The sequence below is a fragment of the Mytilus trossulus genome, chromosome 1, assembly GCF_036588685.1.
Source record: "Mytilus trossulus isolate FHL-02 chromosome 1, PNRI_Mtr1.1.1.hap1, whole genome shotgun sequence".
In the NCBI taxonomy this organism is placed as follows: domain Eukaryota; kingdom Metazoa; phylum Mollusca; class Bivalvia; order Mytilida; family Mytilidae; genus Mytilus; species Mytilus trossulus.
Genome location: NC_086373.1, coordinates 45,981,895 through 46,005,255, shown reverse-complemented (window position 1 = coordinate 46,005,255; position 23,361 = coordinate 45,981,895). Strand labels below are relative to the sequence as shown.

The window sequence follows — 23,361 nt, the reverse complement described above, 5'->3', positions numbered from 1 at the left end:
TCTAAAATATAAAGCTTTCAAGAAGTTAGATAACGCCGCCGCCGGATCACTATCCCTATGTCGAGGTTTCTGCGACAAGTCACAGGCTCGACAAAAACGAGAAACTAGAATCACATCAACAAACGCCAACCACTGACAATCAGGTTCCTGACTTAGGACAGGTGCAAACAAATATAAATTTTAAATACATGTTTAATTCAGAATATTAAAGAACCTAAAGTATAAAATACTGAATTAAACCCTACTGAAATTGGTCAGGAAATATGCAGTTAATAGAAGTATTAGAAATGTATTGTTTTTTACCCCTTTTTCTTAAACGTAGTAGTGGTAATTATCAAATGCCTTCGGACGACGACGACGATGACAATGAAAACTTCATACTGGTATACAACTGCAAAATATAGTATAAAACAAATTCCAAATCAAACAAATCTTGCATAAACAGTTCATATATGCTATGGCTGACAAAACGAACTGTATCCTGTTGCATTTGTTTCTTCATATAAATAAAACAAAACAGATATTTAGTTTGGAATGTGTAAAATGTTTAATGACATAAGACTTCATTGCACAAATCAAATGATCTACTAGTATTCATACAATTTAAAACAAAAAATCGAATGATCTGTTCAAACAATTTAGAACACAAATCAAACGATATATTCATACTTTTAAAACAATTCATAAAATATTTCATTTTATCTAAAATTCAAATTTTCCAGGAGTTATGTAGAAACCGTCGGATTCCCTGCTGATGCCCATTTCACATAAATTAATATTATCTATAACTTGTGAACCAAAATCTATATTTTGTGATTGGGAATAAAGCCAAGGAGCTATATACTTTTTACCGGTTGCTCTGGCCACAGTTCGAGTAATTTTCATGATTGTCATGTGAGGTACAAACTCATGGTTGTCTCTAATCTCAATTCCTTCTTGTTTAAGACATAATCTTAAATGATCTACCATATCTAAAAATTCTTGAGGACATTCACACTTCGCATATAAAACTCTATTGAAGAAATTTTCCATTCCTTTAAAAAGAATTGTTTTATCTTTCCGTATCATACCCTGAAGTTCCGATTTGATTTTTTGCAGAACTTGACAAGCGTGAGCAACTTGTTCAGTTGTATCAAGTCCTAATGTGCACAGTGTGATGTGCAATGAATTCAGTGGTATGCAGCATTCTTCATATTGAGGTTCATGTTCCAAAATAACATCTTGTATTCCCTCTACAACTTTTCTTACCTCATTGTTCGTTATACGCAAAGCAAGAAAATGGTTTGGTCTTAATTTGTTTCTCCAATACTTGTCATGTGTATTCTCATCTTCATCGACGAGTTGCAAGTCATCTTCGTCATTCCCTGTAGCATAGTTGTTACTTCCTATAGTTACAGTGATCCCGTCATCGCTATCACTGTCCTCCTCGTTGTCGTCGACATCATAATCTTCATCTTCTGCCTTATTCATTTCATCGGCATTGTTTACATCGCTGTCTTTGTGGTACTTTTCTATGACATCGTATATTGTAGTGTTGCTTCCTGTTGAACCAAAAACGTTGTCCATTCTCAGATTTTTGTCCCATATTTTCACATCTCTATACTTGAAATACTGGATTCTGTGTTTTGGAACTGCTAGTACATTGTAATCAACTGTTGCTATGTCTTCCCAGCTAAAAGATGTAAAGTACTTTTCTTGTATTCCCAAAAACCTGTCTATGTAACCTACTACAAATTCGTCCACTGGTAAGTTACCATCCCATAAAATTCGTTTAACAACATCGTCTGAAGTTTTCATTGATGGTTTCTTCTCGTCTGCTGTTTCGTCTTGTACTTTCTTTTCTTTTCGATTTTTTCTATCTTGCTTAGCCACTGAAACTTTATTTACTGATTTTTCTTTATTGGTTTTAGATTTAGTTTTTGCAGAAGGTGTCAAATTGATGTTGTTTTTCTGTAACCAAAGTTGAGCATGCTCAACTAAGTTCAAGACCATTGGTGACCCGAGAGCTGAAGCAGCAGTTTCTTCCAGTTCGTTCTGTAATTCATTCACAGCTTTCGAATCCATTGTTCCTGACCTTATGATAATATTAGGTTTCGTAGAAGGATATGTTTCTATAACAAAATAAGTAATGATTAATACAGATAATGTTCATCCTGAGAATAAGAACAAAATACGTATTTCCTGTTTGAATTCTCTATAGCTAGGTAATCCTTATATGATTTTTGTTTGATGCCATTTCTAGAGGTTCAAGAACGAAAACATATAGCAGAAATACAATTTTTGATAGACTCTCTTTTTATAAAGTGTGAATAAAAAAAAGAGGACCTTTTAACATTTTTGTTCACTGCATAAATACTTTTAAACATAAAGTTGGATAACCTACCTTTCTCAGCTTTTTTTTTGCAATGGTTAACCTGTCTAATTACGATTATCATGAAAATGTATATCATTAATTTCTGTGAAGGGATAAAGTCTTTTCAAACTAATAGAATCTTTTCTCTGGTAAATTCCAAATGTATAGTTTGAGCTCTTCTACCCACAAAAAAAATAATGTTTACAGATTTAAGATCATTTTGAGAAAACAATCTTCAATCTATTTATTTCACATGGATTCCATAATAGAAATAATTAAACGTACATAAATAACATTATACAACTTACTTTTCAATTGGAATTTGTAGATTATATCTTGGTCCTTCGGTTGTAGGGTAACAACATGGGAGAAGTCTGCAATATCTGTGATGATACGACATTGTCCATTAAAGTTCTCTTTTACTTTAGCTACTTCTTGTGACTGCATATCTATATTGTCGGTAGACGCCATAGTCTTGATTTTCCTATAAAAACAGAAAAATACCAATATATACGTTTTGTCATTGATCAGCCTATCAAACTTGTGCACACAATTGTTATATATATCCTGAGACTACTATAACACATAGTAGTTTCAGATATATCCCCTAGGGACTCGGTTAGCAGATTAAAATTTTGTAAATCAATGTTTTTAATTTATTTTTTATTATTTCCTGTCTATTTGCATTACTTTATTTACGTATTTAACGTTGCCATCACTATTTCTTTGTTTTCTGGCAATGTGCAGTTTAATATCCATATCCGTATACTGAAAATTAGGAATTTTCAGTATACGGAATGTGCAGTTTACTATCCATATCCGTATACTGAAAGGAATCTCGTCAGTATACGGATATGGATAGTAAACTGCACATTGCCAGAAAACAAAGAAATAGTGATGGCAACGTTAAATACGTTAATAAAGTAATGCAAATAGACAGGAAATAATAAAAAAAAAAAATTAAAAAACATTGATTTACAAAATTTTAATCTGCTAACCGAGTCCCTGTCAGTGATATATCCTGGTGTTATCCGGTTCTCGATGAAGCATAACAAACAAGTTGATCGTATCGCAAGTACAGCTAACAAATATACCACTGCAAAGTTGTTTTATGTTATTTTATTAAACACTCATTTCCCCCAGAACCCTGTTTGACTATCGAGAACAGATGAGATCAGATGAAAACACGATTTGTTATGTTTTCCTGTTACCGTGACATTATTTCTCAGAACAACAATGAAGACAATATATGTAATAATAATGACATAAAGTATATATGTTACTTACTGCAGCTCAAAGTTTTCCCAATATAATTAATAGATATCAGATGATACGGCTATTTATATGTTTACATTATCAACTGGTGGTGCAATACCGACTGACGTCTCATGCTAAAAATAGACTCGTTTAAAAAGATATTTATTAGAACAACCAATTATTGAATGGCTGTTATTTTTTTTGACTTTATTGAACCATAAAATTAATTTTTGACTCTTCACATTGAATAATCCGCGAAGCGGATTATGTTAAATGTGAAGAGTCAAAAATTAATTTTATGGTTCAATAAAGCGGATTATTCAATGTGAAGAGTCAAAAATTAATTTTATGGTTCAATAAATTCAAAATAAATTATTGCCATTCATTATAAATAAATTTCTATCAAAAATAAGGCTCAAAGATATATATTAATACGAATAACAACGTACACAGATGTTTGCGTATGAATACACAAAGTTAGAGTGGGCGTGTCGCCATAAAAATTGATAACATTATAAATAAAGCCAATTATTTTAACCAATCAGAAGACAGTAAATACACCAAATTTATTTATATACCAATAACAATAAAGAACGGTGAAACGGACTCGATTCTACGCTGAATATAATATTAAAGTATCATGAATTCAATGATGTTGTACAATAGAAATTTACACAAAAAGATATTATAATATATAATATTTTAACGACGTTAGAAACTATAAGATAAGATAAAGATATTTTAATTCCTAATCATAGGGCTCATAACAAGCATGTAATCTAACTATGAGTGGCCGTTCGTGTCATTTGCGCGATATTCTAACGCGTTAGTAAAAACTAACGCGTTATTTTGTACAACTAACGCGTTATTTTGCTATAATAACGCGTTATTTTGCTAAACTAACGCGTTATTATACAAAACTATCGCGATACTTTTGTATATTGTACAAATGTAATCTATCGCGATATTTTATTGGAATTAACGCGTTAATTTTGATATTTATACAATGATGTTAACCAATCACAAGCGCGGTTCTAGATTGAATCTGAAGAGACAAGGAATAGAAATATTTTAAATAGAAAACATCAATATAACTAAAGTAGGAAAATTCTATTTGTTGCCAAAAATACATAAACTATCCCAAAATATACTATCAGAAATGGAGAGAAATGAAACAGCTAGACGAGAAAATTTAATTCCAGGCAGACCAATTGCATCACTGTGTGGTACGCCCTTACACAATATTGGGCACTATATCGATTATTTTCTTGTTCCACTTGTTAAAAAAACAATATACCTATATAAAAGATACGTCAAGTTTTATTAATTCGATTGAAAATATAAAACCCCAAAGAGACTGCTATCTAGTAACATTCGATGCAAAAAACATGTACACTTATTTTACATTTACTGAAATACTAGAGGCCACTAACGCGGCACTGACCAATATTGATCCAAGTGAGTATGAAATCAAAGTTCTACCAAAGGACAGTATACTTCGTCTATTAAGGCTTATTCTAGGTAACAATGAATTTATTTTTAACAATAAACTTTAGTTTGAAACCTTGGGCGTGCCTATGGGCGGATCGGCGTCTGCTGAATTGGCAGATCTTACAATGTTTATTATTCTTGAAAAAGTTTTACAACGCTTTCAGCACAGAAACAAAATGATAATGACTTCCAGATTTAGGGATGATGGCTGGATTATGTATTCCGGAGATACACGAACTATTTACAATAGCTAATACTGCACACCCGCACTTGAAATTCACCTACGAATTTTCCCGTAATGAAACAATATTCTTGGACACTGTCATATATAAAGGAGAAAGATTCTGTAACGAAGGCATACTAGACATTAAAACCTATTTCAAACCAACTGAAACATTTCAATATCTTCACAGATACAGCTCACACCCGAATAGTGTTTTCAAAAGATTTATCAAAGGTGAAGTATTGAGATACATCAGAAACACCAGAAGCAGAACTGAACTTAAAAAACAGTTAGAAGCTTTTAAATCACGTCTCCTCAAACGAAGATATAGAATATCTGAAATCAACGAAATTTTTAATCAAACACAAAATTTAAAAAGGAAAATTTTGCTTATACAACGCCAAATGAAACGGGAACAACCACTAGTTATGTTAACAAAATTCAACCCATCTATACAGAAACTAAAAAATATAATTACAAAACAATGGAACCTTATTTTATTAAACCCTAATTGTTTGAACATATTTAATCGCCAGCCTATTATAGCTTATAAAAGACATACAAATTTACAAGAACTATTATCAAAGCATTAGTGTATAGTCTGCTCAACCTATCACAACACAATATGATACTGATCTCACAAAACATAAATCATAATTAACTAATATGTTATTCAAAGACAACCGGTGTATGGTCCAATATAATATACGAAATAAAACAAAAAAACATAAATAATACGCCAATATACAACTTATTGAGTCGACCACTGATGAAGCCGGACTCTGGGATCTTTCCCCAAACACGACAGAAACACCGGGCCTAACATTCATGCTCATGGGTGAGCTCGGATGGGCTATTCAAATACCCCCACCAACTAAGCCGAATGCACTGCCGGACGAAGGGGTATTACACCTCAAACTATTGTATTTTCGATGAAATAAATTAAAATTATTCAAATTTTGACCTGAAGTTAATGTTGGTTAGATTGTCTGCCTCTAAAATATCTGATGATCCCAATCTAAATCAATAATCGACTGTCTCTTTAATTCTTTGTAAAAACCTATCTCGGTCTCCGTGGATTCCAGCCATTTTGCATTAATTCCAAAACATAGAAGTAACAAAATCTCTCATTGGATGATGCTTATTTCCGTATTATCGCGATAGTTTTAATAAATATCGCGTTAATAGTGAAAACTAACGCGTTAGTTTGATAATATTTTAAAGTAAAAGCAAAAATGAAATATCGCGATAGTTTTGTATAATAACGCGTTAAAATGAATTAATAACGCGTTAGTTTAGCAAAATAACGCGTTAGTTTCACAAAATAACGCGTTAGTTTTTACTTCAATTCAATTCAATTCAAATATTTATTGCCATATAAACTAAAACATTAAGTTTGTGACATATAAAATAATAAACAATATAACTATATTTCACATATATAATATATACACAATCATCCATTTACAGTAACTATTCCAGTGTCCCCTGTCCTCAGTTCTAATGACCTTTTGATGTAGGACCCCAATTTATTTACTTGTGATGGTGTTGATGGATTGAGTATAGAAATCAACTTTTCTTCATCAGATAAATCTTTAACAGAAAAATTAAAATCCAAGTTGTTAAAAAAGTTATTTCTTAGTTCCATATTTAATTTACAATCTAATATAAAATGTTTTTCGTTTTCTAATGTTTTACATTTAAGGCATATTCTCTGCTCTCTAGGAATATTTGTATGTCTGCCTTTTTCTATATTTAAATTATGGTCACTTATTCTTAGTTTTGTTATTAATTTTCTATAAGTAAAGTTTGATGTTCTTAAATAGTCTTCAAAACATAAATTTTGTTTAAGATTCTTATATAAATAAAGTTTACTTTTTTCATCTATGTTTTGCATCTTATCATGTATCAAATTTTCAAAGAAGTTTTTAGAGCTTGTTTTTATATAAACTTTAAATGAATTATCTATTTTTTTGTCTGAACTAGTATTTTGTTGAATTTGTGCTATATTTATATTAAGTTCACTTAAAATATTTTTAACATAGGTAAACCAGGAGTATACTCCTTCCGAGTCTAAGTTTTTACTAAGCATGTAAGCTTCTTTCAAAAGAGGATTTAATTTACAGCATTCAAATCTCTTTAAATATAATAATGTTTGTGTTTTAATATTAAATTCTATAGGAAGTCTCCCCAATTCAGCTCTAGTTGCAAGATTAGATGCATTCTTTCTAGTTCCTAGTAAAAATTTACAAAATTGCAAGTGTAATTTTTCAATTGGACTTTTTTCTGCAAAATTTAAAATATCTACTTCCTTTCCAGAATTTAAAGCTCTGTTTTTTGCTCTAAAAAGAGATATATATGTGTCTAAATATGTAACTTCAGAGTTGTATATCATTATTGGTTTAATGAGGGAATCAAAGAGGTGGCATGCAACTTTGACTGGTAAATTATTCAAAGACTTTGTGTAAGCTTTTAACCCAAATAATGCTTTTTTGGCTTTTTTAACAAGTTCTTTAGTGCTATGAGACATGTTGCCATTGCATTTAATTAATAAGCCTAAAAATGAGTATTCTGATACATTATCAATGTTACTGTTTTTAAAATTCAAAAATGTTTTTTCTAGTTTAGAGCATGTCCTATTAAATATCATAGATTTTGTCTTTTTAATATTCAATTCTATCTGCCATTTATCACAGTATAAAGCTAAATTATTTAGACTATTCTGTAGTCCTGTTTTTGTTTCTGAAAAAATTAACAAGTCATCTGCAAAAAGCAGGCAACTTAGTTTTGAGTCTATAATTTTTAGAGGATAACACAAGTCATTATCAAAGACCTCTGTGATGTCATTAATGAATATATTAAATAAAGTAGGACTCAGTGAATCACCTTGTTTTACCCCTCTTGTAATATTAAACATATCAGTTACCATGTTTTTGTATTTAATTGAAGACCCAGTGTCATCATATTGATGTTTTATAATGTTAAATAATTTCTTCCCTACCCCCATATTATAAAGTTTGTACAAAAGAGCATCTCTCCATACAGAGTCAAATGCCTTTCTTAAATCTACAAAACAAGCATAAAATTTCTTTTTGTTTTTATGTAAATACTTATTTATTAGAGATTTTAATATAAAAATGCTATCTGCAGTTCTATGGTTCTCTCTAAAACCAAATTGGCTGTTACTTAATTGTTCATCTATAATTTTAGTGAGCCTATTGTTTAGAGTTGCATTAAATATTTTTGCAAGACAATTAATCATAGAGACTCCTCTGTAGTTATTGGGATCATTTTTATCTCCAGATTTATGTAATGGGACTAAAAATGAGTTTCTCCATGTTTGAGGGTATTTCCCTGTTAAAAGAATAAGATTAAATATTTTTACATAATTTTTAATCATAAATGGGTTAGAGTATTTTATAACTTCATTTATAATTCTATCAGGGCCAGCAACTTTCCCTAATTTTAGTCCATTTATAACTTTTTTTATTTCTGAGAAACTGAAAGGTTTATCTGTTTCTAAATTTTCTATAATATTATTTTCTATATTCTTAAGTTTATTTTCTATTTCCCTTTGGAAGGTGGTATTAATTTTAGTTGGATTTCCTTGATCTATAAAGTGCTTGATCAGTTTGTCTTCTTCTTTTAATATTTCAGGGATATCATCCGTTTCATCTGTTCTCTTTTTTATAAATGATTTTAGAATATTCCAATATTCTTTTGGACTTTTACCACTATTATCCGAAAGTGAAGCAAATATTTTTTCTTTATATTCTATTTTCTTTAGCTTTACCATCTTTTTAAGATTTTTGCAAAGAAGAAAATATTTTTGTTTTAAATGATTATTAATAGGGTTATTTTTTATTTTATTACCAATGGAATTAATCTCTCTTTTTGTTTCATAAATTACATTATCTGACCAAGGTTGTCTTTTCTTCTTTTTCTTTTTCTTTTTACTTCCAAAAAATTTCTTACATGCTATCTCAGAAATATTTTGCAAAATATGAGTAAGCTTTTCAACTGCTGCATCAACACCATCTTGAGTTTTATTAATATCAAGTATTTCCAGACTAATAATTTCTTCTCTGATATAATCAGTGGATAGAGCATTAATCACCAAGTTCTTTGATTGTTCTGTCCATTTATAAGTATTAATACTCTTCCATTTATTATTATCTAATTTAAACTCAGTGTTCTCATTAATTGAACATTTTAAAAATAAATCAATTTTGGCATGATCTGAAAGATATGTAAAGTCATTTGTCTTAAAATATTGAACTGAGGACAGGAGACTCTCACTCACTAAAGCATAATCAACAGTGCTAAAACCATTTTTAGACATATAAGTATAATAACCTAATGAGTCTCCTAATAACCTTCCGTTTACTATACGTAGCCTCGAGGACAAGCAGAGATCCAAAAGATTTTTACCATGTGTATTTAAAACTTTATCTTGGTTAATTCTCTTGTTTTCTATATCAATGGTATAGTCTGGTGGTAGTAAATCTGAACCATCAAAATTATTTATGTTTAAAGAATCATTTTTGATATAATCTGGTAATTCTCCTGTTCTGGAGTTTAAATCTCCTATAACCAATATCTTACCCCTACTAGATAGAGTGCTCAACTCATGGTCAAGCATAATAAAGTCATTTTCAAAATGTGTAGATGAAACTGGAGGAATATAAGAAGCACATATATAAATGTCTTCTGATAAACCAAAAAAAAAATATTTGTCCACCTTCAACCAAATTCTATTTTCTGATAGTGAAGCATCCTTAAAATAACTAATTCCCTTCATATATTCTTTTCTGATGTAAATTATTATACCTCCACTATATCGTCTCGACCCTTTTTTCTTTTTACGACATTTTGAAATTAAGTTGAATCCCTTTACTTTGAATTCCTCACATTCTCCTTTCCAGGTTTCTAATAAAATATTAATATCACTTTTTATATTATTTAAAAAGAATGGATCATCTATCTTGTCCCCAAGGCCATGAACATTCCATGATGAAATAGAAAGCTGTTCTTTCCTAGATATCATAAATTTATATATATATAAAAAGAAAAACTCCATTATTTTGGTCTGAGCTAACTTGATCTTGAGATAAAAACTATAATATTGTAAATTTTCAATATTCTTATAATAAACAATACATGTACTTCAAATTTAAGTAATTTACACTTGTAAACTTCATATTATATTTATCCTATACATACATTTATACTCACATTGCAATGCAAGATACAAATGTATTGCATACAAAGAAAGATAACTCTTTCCCTTTGTAAATTTTGTGTTTTTCAAGCCTTTCACTTTCATACAGTATAATCAAATCTTATTTTAATTTCTTTTACAGATAATGGAAATGTTTGAATAAATAAACATCTATTAGGTCTTTCATCAAAGAAAAAAAAAATAATTGATACACACGTGTGTATCTTATGGTTGTTTCTAATAACTTTTAAAGCTAATTTTATTTATGTTATGAATCAGAAAATGACCAATTCTTATTTCACATATACCATACAAGATATTTTTCATTAAGCTAATATCATTCAAAAAATGATTAACTATACTGAACTGTATTTTTCTTTAAAACAGTTTGATTAAACATTTCTTTTCAACATTGATGCAAAATTTTACATACCTAATTTCAAAGATTTTTTATAAAGGGTTTTATTGAAATCCACCCAATTAAAAACTATACTAAACAAAAACAAAAACAAACCAAATAATTAAAAAAAAAAAAAATATAACAACAATAAACACCTGTTTTTTGCTATATCAATTATCATTTACCTTTTTTCAATTACATTTAGTTCAAAACAAGAACTATGTGTTTTTCATTTCTTTTAACATACATTCTATAAGTGATAACATGTTATCCCTGCTGTTAGTTTGTGTTGTGTGATTGTTGTATCTTAAATTACTATTCAGGTTTTGTGGCGTCTCATTGTTGTAGCTATAATGATTACCCTGCCATGACAGCTGTGTGTCATCATTGTATGGATATCTTTGATATCTTACATCTTGAGTTTTATCTTTAAATTCATGATATTGTCTCCTATCTATAAACCTGTTATTAAAATTTCTATTTCCATTGCCATGGTTACTATAAAGTTTACCCCTATGATTGCCATTCTCTGAATCGTCACCTTCAATTTTTATACCTAACAAGGTATTTAGAACCTTTTTCATGTTTGATACAATAATTTTAACACCAGTCACATTAGCATGTACCCCATCATAGAAATCAATAAACTTTAAATTAGCATATGTAACAAATTCTATAGATTTCTCATTACAAAATTCTTTAACAATACTGTTATAAACAGCTCTCTTATTTTCATATTTTAGTGATAATCTGTGATCTTTATAGTATCTTGGAAGCAATTCGCCTATCACAATTGTTGATTTCGGTAATATTTTCCTAGTCTCGTCTACCAATTTCTCTATTTCTAATAGTACTTCTTCTGCTTCTTTTGTGTCTAAATCATTTGAACCAATTTGGAACATAACATTTTTTGTTTTCACTTTACCAGACTTCAAAAATTGTGTCGCTCCGTAAATGGTTTTATCGTACAAAGTTGTTACCTTCACTGCTCGGTTCCTATACATTCTGCGACTGTTGATATCCTTGATAATGGAAGATCCGATAATCCAGAGATCTTGTTCCTGTTGATGTTCTCTATTAGTTGTTTTTGACTGTATTTCTTGTGTCTTATTACTAGTATTTAAGCTTGAGTTTTTTTCATTGTTGTTTTTACTCATTCTCTTTTCTCTTGTTTGTTCTTCCATTTCAAGCTGTATGTCATTTTGCTCCCTCTCTTCCCTGTCTTGTTTTTGTGTTTTTGAAATCTCTTCCTTTATTGTTTCTATTGTGATGTCATGTAGTTTTGTCATCTTGTTCCCTATTGTTTCTACATTCCTTAAGCTTTCATTAGCCTTATCTGCTATTTGTGTTACTGTTGATGTTATTTCATTCACAAATGAGTCTAACATTTCAATGTTTATTTTGTTTTGCCTTATCTCACCTTTGTTTTCTTCTACTTTCTTTTTTGTCTTTGATTGGTCAGTTTGTATTATTTCATCTAACTCGAAGTGTGTACCTCCTTTCTCTGACATTTTTGTAACATTTTCTTTTATTTCTATACAAATTTCTTTCAGAAACGAAATTTTCAAATCTTGATCTACCTGGTTTTGTTCAATTCTGTGCAACACTGTCTTTATGTTGTCAATATCTTCAGTTTGTTCTCTTATTTTGTTTTGAAGACCCGTTAAATCATCTTTTTCAGACTTATTTGCTTCTTTTTCATCATGTTTACATTTTTCTACGTCATTCTTTTGTTTTGATTTTGAATCAGCTGTCGACTCATCTCTTTGAATACCTTTCTCATTCTCGAAAGTTTCTTTTCCGTTATTTTCTACGTTTTCCTCCTCTACATGTACCACTAAAGTACCAGTGTTTTCCTCGCTATCTGTCAACCATATGTCATTAAATGGGATGTTTCTAAATTTCGAGTCCATATGTCCAAAAGAGTTACGTCCCTTTGCACGATTGTCTACAAACTGTGCTACACTTTCGGCTATAGATAATTTCTCGTACTTTTCCCATTCTCCCGTTTTTTGTCCCTGTACCAGAATCGTGTTAGTTGTATAAAATAATGTGATAACAAATAGTTTTTTGTTGCTGAATGACACTGTTACTGTAGTTTTATTCAACTTGGGATGGGGTAGTTTCCAGTCAAAAATTTTACTCTCGTCATTAATTGTTAAATTATTCGCTTTTTCATCAAAGTCATTCCACTTTACCAGATAATTAGCGTTTTCTCCTAATTTTAGGAAGTATCTGATGGCAAAAGCCCTCCTCCACACTAGAATTGATGTCTTGTTACATTTCAATGTACATACATTTTGGTTACCTCCCTTGGATGGTATCTTTCCATTTTCAGCCATTTTCTCTTATAATCTATTCGTTTAGTTCAAAATTATACTTTCCCTAGTCATTTAGTGACTATATTTAGACAATAGCCATGCATGATATCTATCCTTTGTTTGCATCAGACCAAAATAATAAATTTTTAAGAGCTCCTGAAAAATGTGCTCTGTGCTTCCGCCATTTTGTTTTTTTGTTATTTACTAACGCGTTAGAATATCGCGCAAATGACACGAACGGCCACTCATAGTAATCACATAAAGTAGGCCTAAAAATAAAAAGCCTTTTCTCTCCCACTCGCATACACTCACACATACAACTATCGTTCTGATTAAGGATGATTGATTTAACAGTACAACAAGTAAATGAAAAATAAAATACAGATAAAAATACAGACACAAATGTATTTTTATTTTTTTATGAGGAGAGTCAGTTGCCTACATTGTATATATGGAACGAAGGATAACTCTTACTGCCCAGAAAAGAAAAAAAAATTCAAGTATAATGTGACAATGAACTGGTGATGACTATAAATAAGTTTTATAAGTTTCAGTTAAGCAAATATTTAGTTTCTCAATGTGTAAAATGAGGATAGCAATTCACATAATTTATAGTTAAAATCAAGGCTATCGTTTGACATGAACTAAATAAGCAGATTATTACCGGATATTTGGGATAAATATGGGTATCTTGTAAAGAGTTCATCCAGAAAGGTTTTTCTTTCCTTATAATAAACTCAGCCAAATATTTGGCTTCTATTTTTAGAATTATACGTTTTTTTACATGGTTTAGTATGTAACAGTTATGAAAAATGCAGATTCTAATATGACGTTCTTCTTTAGCTTTGGGTACAAAGCCATGTTCTAATTTGAATAGAACATGGGCTGCACGTGATTGACGTCACAATTGCAATTGCAACGTCAGATGAATTTTAAACAACGCCAGAGATCAAAATGGACATTTTTGTTGGTGTTGCTCGCTAGGAAAACATTCTAAAAGTAAGTTTAAATGTTTCTGTTCTTTTTTTTATTGATAAACTGTTGATTTTTCTATAACGTTTTTGTTCATCAAATCAAAATGGCGACATTTCGAGCGTCACTATAGGTCCGCTTTATAGAACAAAACTTCAAAATATTTCTATTAGAATCGAAATAATTCTATAATGCCATGTTCTATGCTAATTTTAACATGGGTAGGCATTATATTTGTAAACATTTAATACCTCGCTAACGCTCGGTATTAAGATATTAACAAATATAATGCCTACCCATGTTAAAATGAGCATAGAGCATGGCATGAAAGAATAGCACGTACAACATTATGTTTTATGGAAGTATGGTTTTGAGGAAATATGAATGCCTACTCAAATCCAATCTGTTAGAAAATCGATTTTTACAGAAAAGTGAGTGTCCACCATGCACTTGCACAGCACTATTATTAGAATAGAAGAGTAGCATGATATACAAATGGATGAAAATTATATATACATAAATTTATTCGTTCATAGTGTGTTAATTTACGTTTTTTGATTAAGTTAAGCCTTCCAATTGATATTTTATCGTGTGTTTTCTAGTTGTCGTTTGTTTATGTAATTTATACGTGTTTCTCGTTTCTCGTTTTTTATATAGATTAGACCGTTGGTTTTCACGTTTGAATGGTTTTACACTAGTAATTTGGGGACCATTTATAGCTTATTGTTCGGTGTGAGCCAAGGCTCCGTGTTGAAGGCCGTACATTGACCAATAATGGTTTACTTTTATAAATTGTTATTTGGATGGGAAAGTTGTCTCATTGGCACTCACACCACATCTTCCTATATCTATGTAACTTATGTTAATATATTATATAACAGCAAACCAGTGTATACTGGTTTGTATAACTACAATATAATAGATATTACGGAGAAGTTGAATTTCCAGTCATTTGTACATCATCCACACACGAACTTGTCTCGGAAAAAAATATATCTCTGTACATTAACATCAGTTTCAGGTATAAAGACACAGGCACTCGTCTCAGATTTCCCCCCCTATATATGTATGTTAATGAGGGGTTAAAGAGAAAATATCCCTTTGTCTAGTTAATTTTGTTTGTTCTACATATCATTTCATAGTTTAAATTTACATAAATGCAGCATCAAAGAAAAAAAAAGAAAAAAGGAAAAAGAGTAAATATTAAATGTGAAAATTCTCCATCTGGGGAAAATTTGAGTTACTTCCCTTTGCCCAATAAATTTTATAGATATCTTGCTTTACACCAGAAATTGATTTTCAAATGAAAACAAATTTATCGATTGGTAGTTGGAATATTCAGGGCCTTGGAGGTAAATTAGAAGATGACTATTTTTTATCTAGTCTTAAATATGACATAAATATTTTAATGGAAACTTGGAAGGGTGCTGATTCAAGTACACACATTGTAAATTTTAATTATGTACAGAAATCTAGAAAAAAGAAATTAAGATCCAAAAGATACAGTGGAGGTATAATTGTATATTATAAATCTACCTTACATAAGGGTATATCTGAAGTTTTAAATGTAACAAAATCTGAAAACAGGCTATGGTTAAAGCTTGATAAATTTTTCTTTGGTTTAAAAAAAGATATATATGTGTGTGCATGTTATATTCCACCATTGTCATCTACATACTTTAATGATGACTTTATATTACTTGAAAATGAAATCTCAAAGCTGTCATCCAAAGGTAATATTTTTATTATTGGAGATCTTAACGCTAGAGTCAGTAATCATTTAGATTTATTTCTGATGAAAATAATATTCATGATGATCTTTTAAATTTATTGCCAGATGACTATCTGGGTGATTCACATATATATAGAAGTTCTTTAGACAAAGTATTAAATCCTCATGGAAAACAAATCATTGATCTATGTATTGCCTCCAGGCTCAGAATACTGAATGGTAGATTTGTAGGTGATCTTTTTGGTAATGTAACTTGTTATAAGCATAATGGTTCAAGCACTGTTGACTATGCCTTGTCTGACATGGATTTGATGTCCTCTATCGAATATTTTTATATTGGCGAACCAACATATTTGTCAGATCATGTCCCTATATCTGTTATACTGAAATGTAATATATGTCACACATAACATAAAAGTCATAAAAACTTTAGTCAGATTGGAGTGAAATATAGATGGGAGAATACATCAAGAGACAAAATGATTGAAGTACTAGGGGAAAATTTTATTAAACAGCAAATTAGAGATTTTGAAGACTCACAGTTTGAAACAAACTTTTTCAGGAATTGACAAGGCAACTTCTGATATAAACAATATTTTTGAGAGCCTAGCAAATAAATCATGTAAAATTGTAAGATATAAAAAAAGTTTTAAAGACGTTACGCGCGATGTTCGTACCTCATTGGAAAATCGGTGAAGTTGACAAGATGCAAGTCTAAAATATTTTATTTTGTGATATCATATTCATTGTTATTGTGACGAATTTTGAAAAAAAATGTTTTTTTTTTAAATAAAAAAGAAAAATATTTGTTGAAACTATGTTTTATACTGCATGCGAAAAGCTTCAGTTTCAAAAAACGGCTACTTTTAGGCTGTCCCGCGTAACATATTTCATTTATTGTAACCACTAAACTGTGATTTTCGTCTAAACTATTTAATATTTTGAAAAACGGTTTTTTCCATTATTTAACAAAAAGGTTCCTTCATTTTTTGTCCATTTTTTATGACGTTTTGATAACGTAGAAAAAATAAAGTGTTCCATACTATACAAGGGCAAATCTGTCCCACGGAGAAAAAAAATGGTATTCCAGATTTGAGAATCAAAAACATTTATCTAAAATGGAAAAATGGTTAGTATTTGTATTTACTACATCAATGTTATTTTTCTTAATTTTATGAATTGAAAGACAAATATCCTGAAAAAGGATGTATGGTAATTTATGAGAGATTTTTCAAAGGCTTACAAGGTTGTCGCACCGCCATTTTTTGACGTAAAAACGAACTCAACTCAAATTTACGTCAATTGTTTGCTTATCAGAGCTCTTATAATTGTAGAATTTTATTATTTTTTAAAATGTTATTTTTCTTAATTTTTCAAAAATCTAAAGTACATCAATTTTCGATAAGTAGATAAAACGCACTGTCGAAGTTTTGGTTTGAACGTTACGAATTATTCACGACGTTGTGTTACGCTTACATGTACGAACATCACGCGTAACGTCTAAACAAAAAATACTAAACAGAAAACCATGGGTTGACCATGAAGTACATGACCTCAAAAAAACTATTAAAGCAAAAGGAGCTAAACTGAGACGAGAACCATTTAATTTAGAGCTAAAATGTTTTTTACACATGCTAAAAAACTTAAAAAATTAGTAAAGAGAAAGAAAATTATATTTAAAAAGAACTTATATGAAACATTAACAAATTTGCAAGAAAATGACCCCAAAAAATATTGGGAACTCCTAAAAAAAATAAAAAATGAAGACACTAAACAGGATGATTGTTCAAATATTAAATTAAATAACTATGAAGAACATTTTCAAAATCTTGGTAAAGCTGAAAAATATGATAACTCTTTTAAAGAAAAAGTTAAAAAAGATTTAAATATGCTTGAGAGTACTTTAGAACATAATATTTGTACTGATAGTCCATTTTCAATATCAGAAGTAAATAACTGTATAAAAGAATTACAAGAGTGCACACACTGAAATGTCTCGCCTTCTTTACTAATCCTTGATACTATCTTGATAGACCTAAATATAAAGCTTTATTACAACTGTCACATAAACTCAACATTAACCAAAGAAATGAAACATTGATCAATGAACCATGAAAATGAGGTCAAGGTCAGATGAACCATGCCAGGCAGACATGAACAGCTAACAATTCTTCATAAACAAATATAGTTGACTTATTGCTTAGAAATACAGAAAAACAGACCAAAACACAAACACTTAAAACTTAGCAATGGACCGTGAAAATGAGGTCAAGGTCAAATAAAACCTGCGTAACTGACATATAGATCATAAAATATTTCCATACACCAAATATAGTTGACCTAATGCATAATAAGTATTAGAACAATAGACCAAAACTAAAAAACTTAACTTTGACCACTGAACCATGAAAATGAGGTCAAGGTCAGATGACACCTGTCAGCTAGACATGTACACCTTACAATCATTCCATACACCAAATATAGTAGACCTATTGCATATAGTATAGGAAAAACAGACCAAAACACAAAAACTTAACTATAACCACTGAACCATGAAAATGAGGTCAAGGTCAGATGACACCTGCCAGTTGGACATGTACACCTTACAGTGCTTCCATACACCGAATATACTAGACCTATTGCTTATAGTATCTGAGATATGGACTTGACCACGAAAACTTAACCTTGTTAACTGATCCATGAAATGAGGTTGAGGTCAAGTGAAAACTGTCTGACAGGCATGAGGACCGTACAAGGTACGCACATACCAAATATAGTTATCCAATTACTTATAATAAGAGAGAACTTAACATTACAAAATCTCTTAACTTTTTGGTCAAGTAGTCACTGAACCATAAAAATGAGGTCAAGGACATTGGACATGTGACTGACGGAAAGTTCGTAACATGAGGCATCTATATATAAAGTATGAAACATCCAGGTCTTCTACCTTCTAAAATATAAAGCTTTTAAAAAGTGAGCTAACACCGCCGCCGGATCACTATCCCTATGTCGAGCTTTCTGCAACAAAAGTTGCAGGCTCGACAAAAATCAGGGAAAAGCGCTGGACTTGACTTAATATCTAATGAAATTATAAGATATAGTAGCATTGTTACAGTTACAGCCATAGTTAAACTTTTTAATCTTATTTTATCATCTGGTATTTACCCCACCAGCTGGAGGAAAGCTTTTATTGTTTTAATCCATAAGTCTGGAGATAAAGAAGACATATGTAACTATAGAGGCATTTCTATTTTAAACTGTCTAGCAAAATTATATAGCTCTATTTTGAATAAAAGCTAGTAAAGCATTATGAAAATAAGTTCTTCAGTCATCAATTTGAATTTCGTTCAAATCACAGAACATCTGATAGCATATTTATTTTAAAAACTCTTGTCACTAAATATTTGAAAAAAAATAAGAAAAAGCTGTTTGCTTGTTTTGTAGATTTGCGTGGTGCTTTTGACTCTGTTTGGCATAATGGCCTGTTGTATAAATTGACAAATGATGGTGTTGGTGTGAAATTTTATACTACTTTGAAAAATATGTATAGTTTATCCCAGTCTGCACTGAAGATTGGCAATGAACACTCTTTGTTTTTTCCAATAATTAGAGGTGTAAGACAAGGGGACAGTTTAAGTCCTACTTTGTTTAATTGTTATATAAATGATTTACATTCAATTTTTGATGTAAATTGTAACCCTCCAGTTCTTGATACTTCAAGTATCCAAACTCTCAGCTATGCAGATGATTTAGTGTTACTGTCCGAGACACACCAGGGGCTTCAAAACGCATTAGATAAACTAAATAAATATTGCACTAAATGGCAGTTGAGTGACTAAAATTCTAGTTTTTCAGAATATTTATAAACAATCCCCACCCCTCTTGTTCAATAATAATTTTTTGACTGAAGTTAAGGCTAAATTACTGAAAACTTCACAAATCTAGCATTTGATTAAAATTTTAGACGGTTTTCGTGTAAAACGAAAGTGGCCGCATTCGTGTTCATCCTTAATATTGAAATGTAAGTTGTATTTTACGATAATACATAACACATACAAAGGTTGAGGATGAACACGGATGCGGCCACTTTCATTTCAAACAAAAACCAGCTGAAAAGTGACATTTTTCGGCATATTTGGTAGATTTTTCATATTTCAGCTTGAATCGGTGCGTTTTTTTATCGCTAAATCAGTTAAAATTTTTCACATAAACTAATTGATTTAAATAAAATAGACACTTAAGTGTTTAAAAAGTGTTCAAAATCTTTCGTACTATGAACCTAGAAATTTGAGGCCAAATTCGGCCCTTACCGGACCTACTCCTTTCAAATTTTGAAAAAAATCTTCAATTGCACAGTATTGTGCAATAGATTTGTTGATCTTTGACCACATTTACTTTGTAACAAAAACCTTTATTTTGTCATAAATGCAATCACAATCCAAATTCAGACAGCATCACGCTTGAACATTGTGACCAAATTTAATTTGCCCCAACTGTTCAGGGTCCAACCACTGCGGTTGTATAAAGCTGTGCCCTGCGGAGCACCTGGTTTTCACATACTTTCAATTGATGACAGTCTTTTAAAAAGCTTGTTATATGAAACAGAGTTGTGAACATAAATGTACTTCAAAAAATCTCCCTCTTTGAAACTTTTGATTGGCATGCAACCAATTATAGGGGGGGCATTCACTCATTGAGTGTCTAGATTAGAAAGTTGTGTCTATTAGAGCGTATGTAAAAAAAATGTGGCCATTTTTTTTTCATCTACAAAAAAAATTTATATGTGCATGTATAATGTGCCATATAAAAGTTTTTGATTTATATCTCAGATTAAATCAAGATAAAAGAAAGACATATGAGGTGACCCTACTTCTTCAAAAATCGAAAGCTTTTCAAAGATTATCTTGATTGTCCCCTCTCCAAAGTGCATTTCTTTCCTGTTTGTTGATACTCTGAGATTTTGATTTTAAGTCCCCTAACAGCTGACGTCTACGTGAACTTAGGTTTGCACTGCGTGTGTCTGTCTGTCAGTCTGTTTATCTGTCATTTCGGCAAATCAAGACTTTTTTGTGCTTGTAGATTTTGATTTGATATTTGGTTTATTGATTAATCATTACAAGTTACAGGTCAAATTCATTATTCACGCTTTAAGCTTTTCTCTTTGTTCAGTTGACGCCCTTTCTATAGAATTAAATTAGTATTTAGACCATATTGCACGTTTTTCATTATGGTAGACCACCATAATATTACATGTATATAAATAGTAAAATGTTACCATTTTAATTACAATATAAAAAAAGAAGATGTGGTATGATTTCCAATGAGACAACTGTCTACAATTAAGAGACCAAAATGACACAGACATAATCATTAACAACTATAGGTCACTGTACGGCTTTTAACAACGAGGAAAGCCTATACCGCATAGTCAGCTATAAAAGGCCCCGATAAGACAATGTTAAACAATTCAAATGAGAAAACTAACGGCCTTATGTATATAAAAAAAAAACGAAAAACAAATATGTTACACATAAACGACTACCACTGAATTACAGGCTCCTGATTTGGGACAGGCACATACAAAAATAATGTAGCAGGGGTTAAACATGTTAGCGGGATCCCAACCCTCCCCTAACCTAGGACAGTGGTATAACAGTAAAACATAAGAACGAACTATAAAAATCATTTGAAAAAGATGGACAAAAACACAAGTGGACGTGGCCGGGTAATTGTATGTCTGCTCAACAGTTTAAACAATTTATCTGTGTATATTTGTTTTTATACAACCGCAAAAAATGAAAAACTTTGGTCGTATATTGGTATGACGTTGTCGTTGTCATCGTTGTCGTCATCCAAAGATATTTGGTTTTCACACTATAACTTTAGTATAAGTAAATAGAAATCTATGAAATTTGAACACAAGGTTAATGACCATAAAAGAAAGGTTGGGATTGATTTTGGGAGTTTTGGAATTAGGGGCCAAAAAGGGCCCAAAATTAAACTGTTGATATGCCAAATCTAACAGTGAATTTAGATTCTTAATTTTTGTTCCTGTTTTCAAATTGGTTTACATTAAGGTCCAAATGGTCCAAAATTAAACTTAGTTTAACAAAAAAAATTTGGGGATCTTTGATATGCTGAATCTAAAAATGTACTAATTTTTTTTATTATGGGCCCAGTTTTCAAGTTGGTCCAAATCGGGGTCCAAAATTAAACTTGAATGTACAAGGCTGCGTAGTTTGTACAATATTGTCTACATTTTTATACTATTTTAGAAAAGAAAATACCCCGATTTCATCTGAAGGAGACGTGCTTAGAATTGTTAGTACTTTATGATAGTATTTTTGTCTAAATTGCAAGGAGTTGCATTCATGTTGAGTCTCTATCTCTATATGTTTAACAGTTTGATGAATCATTATCAAATACAACATGTTTTAAAGATTTAAGACTGACCTCAATTGTGGCCACTTTGAATTTAGACAAAAAGCGTCTAAAAATTAGACTATTGATAAAATGCTAAAATTGTGAAGAACTCACGATGATATTACCTGATGAGTGCATAGATTATAAATAAAACAGCTCATTTTTAAGTTACTAAAGTAATTTACTTTTGAATAAGTTAATAGTTTAAACATATGGTAAAAATGCTCAGTTTAGGGACAAAAAATGCAAAAAAGCGGTCTTCCCAGGTTTCACTCCTTTAGTATATTTTCTAATTTAAACGAAGTTAAACTTGGTGTATTCAAGTAATATAACCAGTAAACATTAGTTCAGTCATTATTTTTCTTATATTTTGACTATTACATACTTTTAAAAAGTGTCTAATGAAACAGATAAAAAATCAAAAAATCCGCAAAATGGACATCACGCCTATCTTTAATTATTATTTTCTCGTAGGAAGGTATCATACGGAAGCCGATAAGGGCCATTCAAAAAAAATATTTTATGTCGTAATTTCGACATAACATGTCGTTATTACGACATCGCTATGTCGTAATTTCGACATAACATGTCGTTAAAACGACATCGCTATGTCGTAATTTCGACATATCATGTCATTATAACGACATCACTATAGCTATGTCGTAATAACGACATCGCTATATTTAAAAGAATATGTATTATGATTGGCAAGAGACTAAATGACAAAGAAATTAACAATTATACGTCATCATAATGTCCCCGATAATTATAAAAGCCCCCGCATGGTCAGCTATACAGTGGGATTTCCAGTGACACTAGAACAATAGAAAAGTCACTCTTCTTATGAAAGAGATAGAAAAGGTCTAAAAACAGGAGAGACAATTTACGCATAAAACCCGATATGCATAGGGATGAATATCTCTTAAAACACAAAACCATTATATAACTTTTATACAACCACTATA

The 23,361-nt window shown here is 30.6% G+C and overlaps 1 protein-coding gene across 1 annotated transcript; it reads right to left on the bottom strand.

The window, feature by feature from the left end:
• Positions 1-523: 523 nt before the first annotated feature.
• Positions 524-3,759, bottom strand: LOC134725611 (A-kinase anchor protein 7-like). Its single transcript, XM_063589564.1, has 3 exons — positions 3,641-3,759; positions 2,662-2,837; positions 524-2,111 (listed from the first exon to the last, which is right to left on the bottom strand). Exons 2-3 carry the CDS (start codon positions 2,822-2,824, stop codon positions 703-705), a joined length of 1,572 nt encoding a protein of 523 aa, XP_063445634.1. The 5' UTR covers positions 2,825-2,837; positions 3,641-3,759; the 3' UTR covers positions 524-702.
• Positions 3,760-23,361: the final 19,602 nt, after the last annotated feature.